At 49.3% G+C, this 18,362-nt stretch overlaps 1 protein-coding gene across 1 annotated transcript; it reads right to left on the bottom strand.

Moving 5' to 3' along the window:
- Window positions 1-201: 201 nt before the first annotated feature.
- Window positions 202-15,913, bottom strand: CRIP1 (cysteine rich protein 1). The gene is made up of 5 exons (XM_060232535.1): window positions 15,735-15,913; window positions 5,866-5,960; window positions 1,867-1,924; window positions 701-748; window positions 202-558 (listed from the first exon to the last, which is right to left on the bottom strand). Exons 1-4 carry the CDS (start codon window positions 15,772-15,774, stop codon window positions 708-710), a joined length of 234 nt encoding a protein of 77 aa, XP_060088518.1. The 5' UTR covers window positions 15,775-15,913; the 3' UTR covers window positions 202-558; window positions 701-707.
- Between the last annotated feature and the right edge of the window lie 2,449 nt (window positions 15,914-18,362).

The following is an 18,362-nucleotide window of genomic DNA, read 5'->3' as shown; positions in this document are numbered from 1 at the left end:
CAGACCAGAATGGCTGCCCTCTGAAACAGAATCTGCATGGAAGTCTTAGCGGGTAAAATGGGTAGGATTCAACCCAGGAGGGAATCTAAAGGGACTCCCAAGGATCTGCTAGTGAGCTTCTAGCATGAAAAAAAATTTTCTTATGAACAAGCAACAAATACACACATACACCTATCAACAAAACAGATCGCAGCCAACAACTTTAATTCAGGATTTTAATAACAGAGACAGAATCATTATTGCTTAAGAACAGGGTCTAAAAGCAGGCTGGGGCTGGCGGGGGTTGGCTGGGATTGTCTATTTTGGTCTTATTTCCAGGAAGCTCAACATCACTGCTAATATTACCAGTCTTGCCCAGTTTCAAATTAAGCACGAACATTTCTCTGCTCTGTCATGTTTTCCAACCGAACAGGAAATCTTCCAGCCATTCAGTACAATTCCTTTTCGAAATGCCTTCTTTAAAAAAATGCAAGCTTGCTATAGAGGGGGAGGAATGCATTGTGGGTATAATGCCTGTGAGATTGCCAGGATCCACACAAAAACGTCATCCTTCCAGCTCTAAAGAGAAAGAAAAGAATGCCATAAGGAAGGACCCAAGGATACCAGGCTGTCTGTCTCTCAAGAGGTGGTCTGGGAAGCACAGTCCATGTCTGAGATGCCAAGGCATCCAGTGGAAGCTATTAATCATTATTATTATTACCTGAACTTCATTTGAACGTGTGGCTTTCAGCACCTCCACGGCCAAACCCTGAAAGACAACCAAGATGGATACTGAATATTACTCTTCACCAGTGTTCCCTCTAAGCTGAGTTAGCGTGAGCTAGCTCACACATTCTAGCCTCCAGCTCGCACATTTTTGTCTTAGCTCAAGAAAAATGGCCACAGAGCGCAAGAATTTATACAGTAGTTCACAACTTTAATGCCGGTAGCTCACAGCTTTAATACCAGTACCTCACAAAGTAGAATTTTTGCTCACAAGACTCTTCTAGCTTAGAAATTTTAAGAGAACAGGACCCTTCAAATCTAGGCACAAGACTATGATTGCTTTTGGTTTCTGATGGGATCAGATAAATTCAGGAAAAGCTAATGCTACTTCAGAAGAAGAAGAAGAAGAAGAAGAAGAAGAAGGAGGAGGAGGAGGAGGAGGAGGAGGAGGAAGAGGAGGAAGAGGAGGAAGAGGAGGAGATTGGATTTTTACCCCACCCTTCCCTTTGAATCTCAGAGTGGCTTACAATCTCCTTTCCCTTCCCCTCCCCACAACAGACACCCTGTGGGGTAGGTGGGGCTGAGGGAAGCTCTCCCAGAACTGCTCTTGAGCAGAACAGCCTTGAGCAGGGCCAGCCCTGCCATTAGGCAAACTATCTGAATCCCACGTGTCTCCCCTACCAAGTGATCCCTCCTGGATCACATGTGAGCGAGAGGAGTTTTGGAAAGACTTCCCTCGGGGATCCACAAGACCGAGGACGGCCAAATTTGCCTAATGTAAGAGCCACATAGAATAAACATCAGGTGTTTGAGAGCCACAAGACATGAACATCAGATCTTTGAGAGCAGGGAAAAAGGAAAACAGATAGGGGAGAGAGAGGTGTAAAGAAAGCAACGAAATGCATTTTCCAAGCCACCAGCTGGCTTGGTTTGGAGAAGTGATTTAAAGAGACAAATGCTTTCTCCATGCTGGCTGATGGGGTGGTGGAGTCTTCAAGAGCCACACAATATGTGTGAAAGAGCTCCTGAGCCACAGTTTGGCCACCCCCTGCACAAGACCATGCTTCTGGCAGGCTTAACTGAGGCCCAGAATTGCTCCCCTCCCTGTGGCAGGCTTAACTGAGGCCCAGAATCGCTCCCCTCCCTGGCAGAACTCCTTACCTTTTGGTCCAAACAACGCTGCGTAGCAAGGGTGGTTGCAGTAGGGCTTCCCATCATGCTGCAAAGACAAATGCAAACAACTCAGGAGACACGCCATCAGTAGGACCTCTGCCCAGGGTTCTGACCATCAGAGTTATTCACCAGTGAAAACAGAGACCGACACAAAACCACAGGTCTGCTCCATTGCACATACTGTGATTGCCTGGATGTGATTGACTGAGAAATTTTTCTCTGGAAAACTGGTGCTTGACTTTTTTGCTGTTACTAGTGAAGGGCAGGGGCTGTATCCTTTGATTATTTTGAATTGTTACACGGCTGGAATATGGGCCTTTCTGTATGTAGATCTGGTTAGACAGTATGCCTTTCCTGAAGAAGATTCACTTGGAAACAATGCTACAAGTCGACTGTTCTCCTTAGAGGCTTGAATACGCCCATTCAGAACTCAGCATTATTAAAGTATAGGAATACACTGAAGGAGACTTTAAAAGGTAAAAGGTAGTCCGGTGTGCAAGCACCAGATGTTTCCGACTCTGGGGTGATGTCGCATCATGACGTTTTCATGGCAGACTTTTTATGGGGTGGTTTGCCATTGCCTTCCCCAGTCATCTACACTTTCCCCTCAGCAAGCTGGGTACTCATTTTACTGACCTCGGAAGGATGGAAGGCTGAGTCAACCTTGAGCTGGCTACCTGAACCCAGCCTCCGCTGGGATCGAACTCAGGTCGTGAGCAGAGAGTTTGGACTGCAGTACTGCAGCTTACCACTCTGTGGACATCATTAAAAACACTTTATTTGGACTTCAGAGGATCAGCACCAGCACTTTTACATCGGGACCAGATTTTGGAAATAATTGTAGGACTGCCCTTTGTTGAGACTAAAAAGATTTATATGTTGAACTTGAAAGAGGTTACACATTGCACTTTATTACTCTTGCGAATTATTATGATTTATTGTCCACATATGCCTCTTGAAATGAATATATAGTGCGTTAGTTAATTACATTCACAGCCCTTTGCGTTTGTCTCAGACTATCTACACTGTGAATCTTTGCAGCTACTGCACACAATGGCAGAATGAATAGATGTTGAACGCATTAAGCTGCCTTATACCTTTGCCTGTCAAGGTCAGCATTGTCTACTCCAGGGTTCCCCAACCTTTTTGAGCCTGCGGGCACCTCTGACACAGCGTGGTGGGCCCAGCCACAAAATGGCTGCCATAGCTTACCTTCTAATACAGTGAAGATCCTTCTGCTCTGGTTGCAGCTGGGGCCAGAACAGTGTTTTTGTTTTAAAAAAGAAAGAAATCTGCACAGCCAATCAAGTCCCCAATGACCAGTTAGAAGCCTTCCTAGGCAAAAGCCTCACCTGGCCCCACCCACTTGGCAGGTCCCAGAAAAGATGTTGGTGGGCCCCGTCACACACCATGAGGAACCCTGGTCTACTCAGATTGGCAACAACTCTCCAAGGTCTTTGGTCTTCTGCAACACCTACTACCTGGTCCTTGGAGATACCAGGGATTGAACCAGAGACCTTTTGCCTGCAATGCTGATCGTCTACCACTGAGCTACAGCCCTTCCTCTGGATCTGCAACCAACTCCTGTAAGGAACAGAACTAGCTTTTGTCCCACAGCCTGAGAGCTTTGGGCACCATCTCCTCCACAAGCAATAGTGAAGTACTCAGAGGTGGAAAGATGCGGTCATTGCTGGCAGCCAAACAGCTGCTGGGGAAAACAGTTTGTGTGATGCATCTCACTCAACTGTGCATGCTAGACTGGTCTGCTAATAGTAAAAACTCCAAGAAGCACTTGAATAATTTCACCTATGGGAAAATCAGCTATAAATTGTAAGTACAATTCAGGTACTGGAAAGAAAGAGGCTTTCTTAGTGTAGAAACACAGGCCAAATTTCACCAGTGAATATGATAATCCAGATGTTAAACCAGGGCTTTTTTTGTAGCAGGAATTCCTTTACATTTTAGGCTACACCCCCCCCCCCATCCCGGTGTAGCCAATCCTCCAAGAGCTTAAAAAGGTAAAGGTAGTCCCCTGTGCAAGCACCAGTCATTTCTGACTCTGGGGTGATGTTGCTTTCACAACGTTTTCACAGCAGACTTTTTACTGGGTGGTTTGCCATTGCCTTCCCCAGTCATCTACACTCCCCCCCCCCCCCGCAAGCTGGATACTCATTTTACCAACCTCAGAAGGATGGAAGGCTGAGTCAACCTCGAGCTGGCTACCTGAACCCAGCTTCCACCAGGATCGAACTTAGGTTGTGAGCAGAGCTTAGGACTGCAGTACTGCAGCTTTACCACTCTGCACCACGGGGCTCTTTCCAAGAGCTTACAGGGCTCTTCTTACAGGGCCTACTATAAGCTCTTGGAGGATTGGCTACATCAGGGGTGTATGCAGAGGAGTTCCAAAGAAAGCCCTGTGTTAAACCAATAAGAATAAGCGGTGCCCAGCTCGATCCGACCAGCGGCCCATTTAGTCCAACCCCCTACTTTCAATCCACCCAATTCCCATGGAAGGCCGATGAACAGGCCAAGGCCTTCTCCCAAGGTTGCCCCTGTTAGCAACCGGCATCCAAAGATAGAGTGCCTCTGAACATGGAGGTTCCCATCTAGCTGCAATAGCCATGAATAGACTTTGCCTCCCAGCAGGTCACCTAAGCATCAAGAAGCCGCAGTCTGCCCAGAAATCCTTGCTTGAAGGTCAATTCAGAATCGGCTATGCACACAGAGACCACATCCTACCAGTGGTTAATGGCAGCTTGCCATCAAGAAGCACGAGTCAATTCTGCTCAACCCACAATAGGATGACTTGCATTAATGGCAAAGGACTCTGAAATATCTGATCAGGAGGGTGGGGGAAGCTATCTGGATGTGTGCAGGGTGACGATTCCAACTCTGGTGATTCTATGATTCTAGGGGTTGGCTGGCATGACTGTCTCTCCTGATATCAGTCTGTGCCCCACCTTTGTTCCTACCCCCCACTTCCTGCTTGTGACAGTATCTCATGGGGCAGTTCGTTTAGTGACAGCTTGATAACATGTTTTCTGGGTGACTGCTTTAGTTCTCTGGAATGTGCTGCCAAAGGCAGTAAGGGCAACACCCTTCCTGGTGATTTTTGGACGGTGAAAGGTGGCATCATTTCAAAGGGATTGGGGTTCTTTTGATGTATGGTTTGGTAACACAATGGAGCTTTACTGTTTGGGATGCTCTGCGTTATTTGTCATGGGCTGGTGATGCTATTCTGTTCATTGACACACTGGCATATATCTTGTAAGCTCTTTGCCCTACTATCAGATCTTTTTAACTGGAGCTGCTGGGGATTGAACCTGGGACCTTCAGCATGCCAAATAGATGTTCTGCTAACTGAGCCATGGCCCCTTGTTTAAGACACCATATGCTGGGCCAGGCCCTTGGTGTATCAAGGTCAGTATTGCCTACTTTGAAAAGCAGCGACTCTCCAAAGTCCTGGGCATACGGCTTTCACATCACTTACTATTTAAGTCTTTTCTTCCTTGGGATCTTCTGCATGCCAAGCAGACCTTCCGCCAACTGAACCATGGCTCATAGAATAAGAGAGTTGGAAGGAATCTCCAGGGTCATCTAGTCCAACTCCATGCACAATGCAGGAAATTCACAAATATCTCCCACCCCGCACATACCCACAATGACTCCTGCCTAGAAGATGGTGAAAAACCTCCAGGATCCCTGGCCAAACTGGCCTGGAGAAAAATGGCTTCCTGACCTCAAAGTGGTGATCAGCATTTCCCTGGGTGTGTAAGAAAGGGCCACAAGAACTAAGCTACCTTATCCCAAGTCAGATCTTTGGTCTATCATGGTCAGTCTTGCTAGCTCTGACTGGCAGCAACTCTCTTTCCTGTTGCTTAGTGCCTGAGCCTTTTGATTAGAGAAGCCAAGGATTGAACCTGGGATCTTCCGCACACCAAGCTGACACTAAACCACGGCCCACCCCAACTCAAGCCCTCCACCTACCTCTGCATGGCCCCCTGCCGTCAGGGTCTTGTTGCATTTTTCACACTTCAAGCACGGCCGGTGCCAGTCTTTCCCCAGGGAGGTGACTTTTTCAGCTGCCAACGACAAGGACACAAATCAGCAAAGATGATTCAAAGAACTCAAAAGCACTAAAAACACATTGCATCCTGGTCACTATCTGCACAGCAGTCTTGCTTTCCTTAATTCACTTGTAGCCTTCCTTTTTCCTTCATGAGAACCCAAAGCAACTTATGTCATTTCCTCTGTTTTTATTCTCACAACAACCCTGTGAAGTAGGTTGTGCTGAGAGTGTGACTGGCTGGTGATCATGCAGCAAGCATCCACAGGAATGAGTATTCAAGCTTGGAGTCTCCTGGATCCTGGTCCAACAATTCAACCACAACACCACTTCTGAAGAGGGAAAGAGGGGCCATGTTCCCATCCATTCCTCAGAGCACACCTATGTTGGAAATTATGTCCTGCCTGGGCCAGCAGCAACAGGAGGAGGAGGAGGGACTCAGAGCAGGTTACAATAATCTTCCTTTCCTCTTCCCACAACAAACACCCTGTGAGCTAGGTGGGCCTGAGAGAGCTCTGAGATAACTGCTCTTATGAGAACAGCTCTGAGAGAACTGCTCTGAGAGAACTCCTCTTATGAGAATAGCTCTGAGAGAACTTGTGATTGACCCAAGGCACACCAGTCGACTGCATGTGAAGGGAGTGGGGAATCAAACCCAGTTCTCCAGATTAGAATCCACCACTCTTAACTGCTATGCCAAGCTGGTTCAAGAGCCACTGATTCTGGTAGCTAGCAGAGATGCTCTTCCACTGAGCCAGAGCCACGCTCTGCTGCGACAACACAAGGAAGATACCTGCAACTGCTTCATTCCCAGCTGAGGATGCAAGCACAAACCGACAACATAGGAATTTGCGGTGACATGGCAGTCACAGCTGGAATGTGGCACCCCCCCCCCCCCCCAACACACAAACACACTGCAAGAGCTTCAGGCAGAGACAAAAAAGGTCTTGTGACCAATATTCCCTCTAAGCTATGGAGTCCTGTGAGCCAAAATTCTGCTCCCTGAGCTACTGGCATTAAAGTTGTGAGCTACTGTTTAAATTAGTTTGCTGTAGGGCCATCCTTCCTGAGTTAAGACAAAAATGTGTGATCCGGAGGCTAAAAAACTGTGAGCTAGCTCACGCTAACTCAGCTTAGAGAGAACAATGGTTGTGTGACCCTACGTGAAAGAGCAGCTGTCCTATCCCTGTGCTTTCCCACCAAGCCCTGGGCACTCACAAACACACCTTAGCCCTGGTACAAAAGGCAAGATTACATGGAGTCGTTTCTTTCAGCAGCCACAAATATTGACAAAAGGAATAAGGTTCAGTTTTCACAGCAACGCCCAGGTCTCAACTCAGCCTTTGCCCAGGTCTCTCCTGTGTTCTGTCCTCACCCCCACCATCCAATTAAAAAAAAGATCTGTCCATAGGCTGGTCAAATATTGTCAAGTCTTTTTAAACACGTTAATTTCCCTAGAGCTATAAAAATGTTTTCCTTAAACACAGGCTCACACTTATGTCAACCAATGGGAAAACAGTGTAATTCACTGCGGTATTGGAAGGGACCCTTAACATTGACAGGTTGTGTTCCTCTTCTGTTCCACATGGCTTGGAATTACAGCAATCTCTAAACGCTGCTTTGTTGGAAGATCTGGACCTCACAGCCAGCATTTGTTTTTTTTTACAGCTGCTCCATCTTTTTCCAAGCTTGATTTGTGACAATTTTTCTGCAATGTAAAAGGCAATTGCCAACAGTCCATATGGTAATGGAAAGCGCTATCAAATCACAGTTGACTTATGAGGACCTCAGAGAGGTTTCAAGGCAAGAGGCATTCAGAGGTGGTTGGTCACTGCTTGCCTCTGTGGAACAACTCTGGACTTCCTTGGTGTCTCCCATCCAGATACTAACTAGAGCCGACACTGCTTAGCTTCTGAGATCTGATGAGATCAGGCTAGCCTGGGCTACCTGTTCAGAGCAACTCTCCAAATGAGGACGCTGAATGTGCTCTCTTGGCAACTCGGGGTTCTTGTCTCTTTAAACACGCCTGGCTCAGGGGTGGCCAAACTTGTAAGAGCCGCATAGAATAAAAAGCAGATGTTTGAAAGCTGCAAGACATGAATGTCAGATGTTTAAGAGCCGCAAGAAGGAAGGAAGGAAGGAAGGAAGGAAGGAAGGAAGGAAGGAAGGAAGGAAGGAAGGAAGGAAGGAAGGAAGGAAGGAAGGAAGGAAGGAAGGAGGGAGGGAAGGAAGGAAGGAAGGAAGGAAGGAAGGAAGGAAGGAAGGAAGGAAGGAAGGAAGGAAGGAAGGAAGGAAGGAAGGAAGGAAGGAAGGAAGGAAGGAAGGAATCAAATAGATGGGGAGAAAGGTGGAAAGAAAGCAACTTTAAATGCCTTCTCCAAGCTGCCGACTGGCTTGGCGAACTGATTTAAAGTGACAAATGCCTTCTCCACGCTGGCCAATGGAGTGAGGGTGGAGCTTTGAGAGCCACACAATATGTGTGAAAGAGCCACATGTGGCTCCCAAGCCACAGTTTGGTCACCCCTGGCCTGGCTTATGTTTTCATTCTCAAGCCCAATCATTCCTTTTCCCGGGCACGGAAGTTTCAGTTACTCCTTTTCCTCCCCTTTGCAACAAAAGACATTGGTCCTTAATATCTTCTCTCCCCCCCCCCCCCCCATGTTTGTAATTGCACAATTAGGAAGTAACAGTCATGTGCTTTTTTTTTTTTTAAAGAAAGGAACATGCTTTGCAATTGAGACAACTGCAGTAATTAAAGTCTCCTCTCCCCACCTTCCTCCCCCAAGCAACCGATTAAGAACACACTTGGGTCCGGGCAGGGCAGGAGACACCTAATTAAGCACCATGGAGAGCCAGAAACAGTTGGCTGGGGTTCCCCTCCTAGCAACCAGTGGGAATAAACAGGTGAATGAGCCAAGACTGCTTGCTCAAAACCTGAGTAAAAGAGCAGCAGGAAAGGGGAAGACTCAGCTGTTCCTCAGAATGCAATCCCGTCACCTCCCCACTAGCTCCCAGGGGACGGCAGCCATCCTGCAACAGGATTCATGGATCCTGCTAAGGGGAAAGATGGCAACGCATCCCTTTGAGCCAGCAACAAAACAAGAAAGAAGCTGCCCTAGAGATCTTTGGAACCACACCCTACTGGACTTGCTAATGCAGCGTTGGGCCCTGGGAACCTGCCAGCAGCCGTGATGCCATCACCAGCCAACCATATAGATACCAAGGCAGGGAAGGGATCCCTGCCACAGCTGAGGTTTTGCAGCATCAAAGACGGACACGTGGAATGCATGCGGCTGTTCATTCTGACTAGCCACTCCACATGGCAGTCTCCCATATGCCTTCCCTCTGCTGCACTCTGGTGGGGGTCATTAGCGCCACCCACTCCCACCCATTCCAGCAATCTTTGTTCCCTACCCTTTCCCACCTGCCATCGAAAATGCAGCCCACATTGCCTACAAGACCCCAGCAGGGATCAAAGCGATCACGCTTCCCTCCTTACTATACCACAAATGTACAGAGAGCGGAGGACACCCTTAGTTCAGGGCAGGGGTGGCCGAACTGCAGCTTGGGAGCCTCATGTGGCTCTTTCACACACATTGTGTGGCTCTTGAAGCCCCAATGCCCCAACAGCCACTTGGAGAAGGCATTTCTCTCTTTAAATCACTTCTCCAAGCCAAGCCAGCCGGTGACTTGGATAATGCACTTAAAGTTGCTTTCTTTCTACCTTTCCTTCCCCATCTATTTTCCTTCCTTCCTTCCTTCCTTCCTTCCTTCCTTCCTTCCTTCCTTCCTTCCTTCCTTCCTTCCTGCCAACATCCAAAATTCATGTCTTGTGGCCCTCAAACATCTGACGTTTATTCTATGCGGCTGTTATGTTTAGCAAGTCTGGCCAACCCTGGCCCAGGGGGAATCCTATACTGAAGCCAGAGGAAGTCTCAGGAATAGGGGGCACCAACCAATCCCTGTCTGGAAAGCCCCAATCAAAGGGAGACACAGCTGTGTCAGCCCATCCCAAGTCAGATGGGAGGAGCCGCGAACTCTCTTGTTCTAACAAGGCTCTTCCTTTTTTGCAAGCTGCACTGACGGACCGCACACAGAGCCATTCCCATCACTTCATGCCCATGAGAGGTGCAATTGTGCTGGCCAAACAACTGACCGTTAACCAGCTTGCAGTGATGCAGAAGCAAGTCTAGAATGAAAAAGCTGGCAGGCCCACCAAGAAATGCACTTTGGAGGTTCTGGTTCCTATTTCCAGCTACTTTTGCACTTTTTCTCAAGTGCTGCCCTGAGCATCTTTGCTGGAGAGTGCATGAAACAGAAAGCACTAAAACAGATGAATAATGCAGTGTTATTTCAGGCTAAGTCCAGTGATTTCCACATACTTAGACTGGAGCATTTCTGTTTAGGATTTCCCCGTTCAGCAACTCAGACGGGCCGCTGTGCCATGCCTGGCACTGGGGACGGTTGTAATAATTCTTCTCATCAAACAAAGGCATTCATAGATTTTTTAAAAATTTCACACATATACCAAGCAGTGCAATTGTACTCCTGCAAGGAAATCCAGGGGTGTTACACAGAGGCAGCGTCAGTCTCTCCCCTTTGAAAACCCCAAGAAGGTTCACCATACATCGGTTGAAACTTAATTATTTTCTGTATAACAGTAAATTATTTTCTTAAAACAGTAAAATTGGGGTTTCCAAAGAAAATTGTCAAGCTCCCCCCCCCCCCACTTTCCGTTTTCCCTCCACTCCAATACAAAACGAGGGGAATGCAGAAGGGTCCCCCACAGCTTCAAAGTTTCTTCCCCCTGCCCCAAGTTATCCTGGTGAATTTTTTCCTCACGGTTTCCACACACAACAAAGCTGGAATTCTAATCAAGGAGGAGTTATCAGGAGAGGACGATAGCTATTCATGGCTTATATTTACAGCCTTGCCTTTCTTTTTCAAATGGAAAAATATAACAGACAACCGTACAAAAGCAGGTTGAAGGGATGGGCCTTGCAGCTAATATGTATTTTATTTACTCCCCATCTTTCGCTTCTCCTCTGCTTTATCCTCCCAACAACCCTGTGAGATAGGTTAGACTGAGAGTGTGTGACTGGCCTAAGGTCACCCAGTAAGCTTCCACGGCAGAAGTGGGGATTTGAATGTGGGTCCCCAGATCCTAGCCCAGCACTCTAACCTCTGTGCTATGCTAGCTCACCAACAGAGGCAGAAACTAGGCAGACGGCATTGCAGAATCATTGGCCAGCGACTGAGTCTGAAAAGGGCAGAAGGGCCAAGTGGGCAGGCTGCTGGAAGGAGGTTCACCCTCTCTCCATTTCATAGCTCTTCATAGTTAGCAGGGACTCCAGATGAGCTAGTATGCAATATAATAGTGCAGTCTTGAGTCTGGAGCACAGAAAGTTGGACAAAGCACTATTCCAAATGAGTAGCTTTGTTACACTGGAGCAGCGTAATAAAAACAGGAATCCCAGAGGCACCATAAAGACAAATTTAATTGATCCCATTGCACATTTTTTGCGAGCCAGATCTCCATTCATCAAATGCATAAAGGTATGTCTATGGATGTACCTGACACTCTTCTGATAAAGCAAGCTCAACGGACTCACAAAAATGCACACAGAATTAAATTTTGTTGCATTTTCAAGGTTCCGCTGGATCCCTGCTTTATTTCAACATTCCTCAGGCTGAGCGCCACAATTTTCTCCCATTGTCCAGGGCAAGGCAGTCTGAAGCACAACAGAGATAGCCTGCCGGATCAGACCAGTGGTCCGCCCTGTCCAGCATCCTGTTTCCCACAGTGGCCCACCCCGTTGCCCTGGAGAGTCAACAAACAGGGCGGAGAGAGATTCCTGAGGTGTTTCTGCCAGCCGTTTCATCAGCTGAGGCTGAACTCTGGCAACAGTTTGCTGGCGAGCAAATCCTCTCAGGGCAGGAAGCACTCCCTGAGGGCAGCCTCAGGGAGTGTCGAGCAAAGTCCGGCCACATCATGACATAGACAGGACTGTGCCCCAACTCCTAGCTTGAACTCCAAACGAGCGGGAGCTGGGTCAAGCCTCACCCAGTTTTAAGGACACCCATCCACATCAATTCCTGCTTTGTCCCAGCGCTGCACATGACTGAAATGGCAGCCATGCCACTCACAACACTGTCAACAGGGAAGAGGTGTGTGTGTCTGTTTGATTTTCCCATGTCTAATTTTATTTGCCTCATAAAAAGAGTAGGTTTTTTATATCCTGCTTTTCTCTACTTTAAGGAGTCTTAAAGCAGCTTACAATTGTGAGGTAGGTGGGGCTGAGATACCTCTGAGACAACTGTGACTGGCCCACGGTCACCCAAAGGCTTCATGTGAAGGAGGAGTGGGAAATCAAACCTGGTTCTCCATATTAGTCCACCACTGCACCATGCTGGCTCTTTAACAATAAATGAGAGCTACCTTATGAACACTATAACAATAAGCATATGAACATATGAAGCTGCCTTATACTGAATCAGACCCTGGGTCCGTCAAAGTCAGTATTGTCTACTGAGACTGGCAGTGGCTCTCCAGGATCTCAAACTGAGGTTTTTCACGTCTATTTGCCTGGAACCTTTTTAGTTGGAAATGCCGAGGATTGAATCTGGGACCTTCTGCTTACCACGATGCAGATGCTCTATCACTGAGCCACTGTCCCTCCCTTAAAGCAAGAGCTACCCTGGAGGAATCTAGCTTCACCTGCCAGAAATCAAGTAAGGCACACCACTGGATACAAAATATCTAAGCAAATTAAACTATTATGGGTTACAGATACATAAATTAAAATTAACTATTACAATTAGGGTTTGTAGAATCTTTCGGGCTCAAGTGCCATGTTCTACTGGAGAAAGTTTTTCTTCCAGACGTTTCGTTCTCAGCTGCGGAGAACATCCTCAGTGGCGTTGCAGCCGGAGCAGGCGCTCTGACCTTCTTGGCTGCTCAATGCACAGCAGCCAAGAAGGTCAGAACGCCTACTCTGGCTGCAACGCCACTGAGGATGTTCTCCGCAGCTGAAAACGAAACGTCTGGAAGAAAAACTTTCTCCAGTAGAACACGGCACTTGAGCCCGAAAGATTCTACAAATCCTAATGATGATGCCAGCCGTGAAAACCTGAAATCTTTGATAACTATTACAATATTTGCCCTAACTTGGATAGCCTGGGCTAGCCCGATCTCATCAGATCTCAGAAGCTAAGCAGGGTCAGCCCTGGCTAGTATTTGGATGGGAAACTTCCAAGGAATACCAGGGTCGTGATGCAAAGGCAGACAATAGCAAATGTCTCTTGCCTTGAAAACGCTACAAGATTGCTGTCTGTCAGCTCCGATTTGACAGCACTGCCCACCACCACATTCAAATCTTCAGATGCCCAGGTGTCAAGCATGGGTCTAGAGAATATCTTCTTCATTTGCTTATTTTACTGTCTTTCTGACTCACAGGTCTTAAACAGATCGAAATCCCACCCTCTTACAGGCAATCCTTGCAGCTAAATATTTAACAACAGCTAAGGTGGTTTCCCAATTCTCATCTGCAAGGGAAAACTGGCCGATTTTTTTTTTGAGATTCACACAACCTAAGAGGGAGGACAAATAGCTTCCCCTCAGATCAGCCCAGGTTTCCCATTCCAGTAACATATGTTGCAAGGACTCAAGAGGTCCAGATCTGCATTTACAACCTTTGTCCGGATATGCTATGCCTGCAGATTGGCTTTCCAGTGTGGCTAAGGGAAAAGAATCTAACTGAGCGAGCATTAATGCTCTTCTAAAATGACAGATTGCTAGGTCTTTTAAATAGTTCTGGTATTCTAAAGAATGGTGATGAGCACACAGGCTGTGTCCTCAAAGGTCTAGGAAATATAGATGGATGGAGCTGCCTCCTCGGTCCCACCCCACACCATTCTACTGCTCTCTGAAGCTTTTTCTTGGCAGAAGACTCACTTTAGGTTGGGTTCTCCAGCCCGCCCACCCCTGTTTTCAGAAGCGTCATCTTCATTGCAAAACAGCCAAAGGATGCAAATCTATTCACCACCCTCCTCTCCCCTACAGAGCCTAGCAGGGCAAACATGGTTCTCTCTACCCAGTGCTGGATTAAACCCTGTGGAAGTCCCTAGGCAGTCAAAATCTTGGGGGCCCCCTTGCAAATTATCTGGGAGTTGGAGTGCCCACCCCACCACCTGCAGCCCCCACTGCAGCCTGCAGGCCCCTTCTCAAAAGCCCCTTTAACAAAGCTGCGGGGGAGAAGTAGAAAGAGGCAAACGTGGCGACGACGCCAGCAGCAGCCACACCAGGCAAGTCGAGCAAAGAGCAGCTCAGTTGCTGGCTGTGCTTACAGGCTGGGAGGGCTGCAAGCAGCGGGGAAACAGGGGGGGGGGGATCAGCCTGGGGCCCTTAAAGGTGTGGGGTCCATAAACCAGTGCCTACTTTGCCTAATTGTTAATCCAGCCCAGTCGCCACCTCCATTGTATGTGAACAACAACCCTGCAGGCAAGTTAGGATGAGAATAAACAGCTCAATGAAATATATGTGGAGGGAGGGGGGTGTCGATCCTTGGTTTCCCAGATGCTAGGCTGACACAAACCACACCACTACAAGGCAAAGGACGAGTGGGGGATGGTGACGCTGCCTGGTTAGGTCCCCCCCAGCAGGGCCGGATCTAGGGGGGGCAGAGGGGGGGGGTGCTTGCCCTACGTGCCGACGGAGGGGGGGGCGCCAAATTGGGCATGGAGTCCGTGGTATTCTATGGGACCATAAGATAGAATGGCCCATAAGGGGGTGTCATTTTTTAATTTTGCCCCCCTCAAAAAACATGTAGATCCGGTCCTGCCCCTGAGATCCTAAATAAAAAGGCAGGCTGGCCCCATGCCATGTGCCCCTGGAGTTCCCCGCGGAGGAGAGGAAGGCGCTCGGGGTTAACCGCTTCCTGCAAAGGGTTGATGATCTAGAAAAGGCAGAAAGAGGCTCACGGGGAGAGGGGGCGCTTTGCTGATTGGGTCCCACCTCGAGGGGCATCTGGTGGCGTAGCGCAGTTGACCCCCGGGTTCAAACTGATGCCGAATTTAGTGGTGCAGCGCAGTGTTTCCTCTAAGCCGAGTGAGTGTGAGCTAGCTCACACTTTTTCAACCTCCAGTTCACGCATTTCTGTCTAAGCGCGGGAAAAATGGCCCCAGAGCAAGTTAATGTATGCAGCGGCTCACAACTCCAATGCCAGTAGCTCACCAAGTTGAATTTGGGCTCGCAAGACTCCACAGTTTAGAGGGAACACTGGTGCAGCGGGCTATACCGGTCCGGCGTGGTGTCCCCACGCTCGGCCAGGAAGAGGAGAAGCTCTCGAGGAGGTAGAAGCACGTGCCACCAGCAGTGTTCCCTCTAAGCCGCAGAGTCTTCTGATCAAAAATTCTACTTTGTGAGCTCCTGGCATGAAACTTGTGAGCTGCTGCAAAAACGAGTGTGTTCTGGAGACGGAGTCAATCCTTCCTGAGCTAAGACAAAAATGTGAGCTGGTGGCTAAAAACCTGCGAGCTAGCTCACAGCAACCCAACTCAGGGGGAACACTGGCCACCAGGCTGCTCGCAAAGGCGCCCTGCGCGCTCCAGTGGAAAGGGTGAACCGGTTGCTGGGGAGCAGAACATGCCCCCTCGCCCCGGTTCGAAGCACCCCCCACCCCCGTAGCCTTCCCGGGGCAGAAGCGCTCCCAGATCTGGTCCCCCAGACGCGAGCCTCCAGAGCGATCCCGCCGGCAGGATCTGCTGCGCCTTGGCCCCGGCGGTGCCTTACCGAAGTAGACCTCCTTCTCGCAGCGGGGGCACTTGGGCATGGCGGCGGCAGCGAGGAGCGCGCAGTCTGGGCAGGAGGCGAGGAAGGAAGGAAGAAGTGATTGCGCCCAGCCGGCGGACCGTTGCTCCCTCGCCGCGCCCAGGGCTGCTGCCCCACCCCGCCGCCCTTGGCCACGCCCTCGCCCCGGGAACCCGCCCGGGCAGCCAGCCACTACAGTCCGGCGGCAGGGCGTGCCCCCAAGGAGCTGGGGGCGCTGTTGGCAAGAGGCTTGGCAAAGGTGGGTGCAGGGTCCCCCCCCACCCCACGAAGCCCTGCGCACTGACAGGGGAGGACTGGATTGGGGCGGGGGCGCAGTTGCTTCTGCCCAACGGAGGGCTGGAGCGCATCTGCATTCCGCACATTCTGGACAAGAGAAGAGACTGGTATCTGGGAGATCCAGGTTCGAATCCCGGTCTCGTGCCCTGGAAGCTTGCTAGGTGACCTGAGTCGGTCCCACTCTCTCCGCCTAATGTACCTCAATGGGGGTGGGGGGGGTGGATGGGTTTGTAGCGATGATAAAATTGAGAAGGCTGTAAGCCGCTTTGGGCCTCTATTGGGCAGAGAGGCGAGGTGTAAAATGTACAGCGCCTGCCGCTCTAAAGCGTCAAGGAGCACCACAGCTTCAAACTCTAACAAAAAAAAAATCTTTTAAAACTTTTTTTTTTTTAAAGACGGACACTTTCTAGAAACGGAACAAAATTCGAGTCCAGTGGCACCTTTAAGATCAACAAAGTCTTACTCATGGTATAAGCCAGGGATGGCCAAATTGGCTTAACGTAAGAGCCACGCAGAATAAATGTCAGATGTCTGAGAGAGGAAGGGAGGAAAATAGAGGGTGGGAGAGGTGGGAAGAAAGTAACTTTAAATGCCCACTGACGAGGCAGTGGGAGATTCGACAGCCACGCAATATGCGTGAAAGAGCCACATGTGGCTCCCGAGCCACAGTTTGGCCACCCTTGGTATAAGTTTTCGTGTGCAAGCGCATTTCTCCAGATACATGTGCATGAAAGCTTATGCCTTGAATAAGACGTTGTTGGTCTGAAAGATGGTCAGTTTTCTTCTGTTGCTTCAGACCAACACGCCCGCCCGCCTGAAACTCTCGAGAAAGCTTTTTTAAATAAAGCCGTTCATTACAACCTATCCCGTATGGCATGCTGGCTGGGGCTGATGGGAGTTGTAGGCAAAAAACATCTGGCGAGCTACCGTGGGCCACCCTTGCCGTATGAGAAACTAATTGAGACGGAGATCCAACTGGCAGAAAAGCAAAATGAAGGCAAGCTCGCCTTAGGATAAAAAATCTCTCTCCACCCTCCCTAAATAAAAGAAATAAAAGAAAAAAACCGCAAGCAGCAGTCGGGCTCCTCCCCCCCCCCCCCCTTTGCCATTCCAGGGAAAGCTTCCCCTGTTGGATTCCCAGGGATCAGGCTGCTGTCCAAGGCTATGGGCACAAAAAAATCATTACGTTCCCGGCTAGTAGTCCACCATCCCCTGCGGCAGCTTGCGAGCCAAACTCCACCCATCCCTAAGCATGTTCGATCGTCCACAGCCCCCAACCCCAGCGAGAAGGACCATGAGAAAGATGCTCGAGAGGTCAGCAGTCCTCCCCCCCCCCCTCCGCCTTTTCTAAGAAGCAGAGGGCGAGGCTACCCGGCTGGGCTGCCTTGAAGCATCGGACTGGCCCCTTTGGAAACAGGTGCCGCGGATTCGGTCGATCCATCTTGATCTGAACCCAGCAGAGCTCTTCTTAGCCTCCCCTAAAGGGTTATTTTACGCAGTCTTTAGCAGTACTTGGCGCAGAATGGTAAAGCAGCAGCACTGCAGTACTGCGGTCTGAACTCTCTGCTCACGACCTGAGTTCGATTCCGGCGGAAGCTGGGTTCAAGTAGCTGGCCCAAGGTTGACTCAGCCTTCCATCCTTCCGAGGTCGGTCAAATGAGTGCCCAGCTTGCTGGGGGGAAAGTGTAAAAGACTGGGGAAGGCAATGGCAAACCATCCCATAAAAAGTCTGCCGTGAAAACGTTGTGAAAGCAACGTCACCCCAGAGTCGGAAACGACTGGTGCTTGCACAGGGAACCTTTCCTTCCTTTTCCTTAGCAGTAGTAACGAATGGTGAAAATGAAGGCTAGATCCACCATGGTCCAGAACAGTCTGCTAGGGTTGCCAGCCTCCAGGTGGGGCCTGGATATCTCCCGCTTTCACAGCTGATCTCCAGCTGGCAGAGATCAGCTCCCTTGGAGAAAATGGCTGCTTTGAAGGGTGGAGTCTAGGGCATTGAGGCCCCTCCTCAAACCGCACCCAGATCCATCCTCAAAGTCTCCAAGTATTTTCCAACACAGATCTGGCAACCATGCATTCTAGTTGTCAGGATCAACACGGCATTCCTTCCCCGCTGCTCTGCTTTTGGGAGGAATCCAGCCAGAAAGGACGCCACGCTCTCTTGACCCCTTCGGGCTCTTCTAATGACATGAAGGACGGGAAATGAGAGCTTCCGGGTTGGGGACAAACCTTGTGGGCATTGAAAGGCGAAGATTTCTTGCAGCACGAATTGTCCCCGGGGGCTATCCGTCCTGAATTGGTAAAACCTTTGCT

This window comes from Heteronotia binoei, chromosome 2, assembly GCF_032191835.1.
Source record: "Heteronotia binoei isolate CCM8104 ecotype False Entrance Well chromosome 2, APGP_CSIRO_Hbin_v1, whole genome shotgun sequence".
Taxonomy (NCBI): Eukaryota; Metazoa; Chordata; class Lepidosauria; order Squamata; family Gekkonidae; genus Heteronotia; species Heteronotia binoei.
Note: the sequence above shows the minus strand (reverse complement) of the source record. Positions and strands in the feature narration are given on the sequence as shown.

What these genes read in the sequence shown, in the direction of transcription:
- CRIP1 (XM_060232535.1), bottom strand. Translation starts at nt 15,774, where the DNA reads ATGCCCAAGTGCCCCCGCTGCGAGAAGGAGGTCTACTTCG. An exon ending in CGAGAAGGAGGTCTACTTCG is followed by an intron (nt 5,961 to 15,734) that starts GTAAGGCACCGC and finishes TGTCGTTGGCAG; the next exon opens with CTGAAAAAGTCACCTCCCTG. An exon ending in AGCGTTGTTTGGACCAAAAG is followed by an intron (nt 749 to 1,866) that starts GTAAGGAGTTCT and finishes GTTGTCTTTCAG; the next exon opens with GGTTTGGCCGTGGAGGTGCT.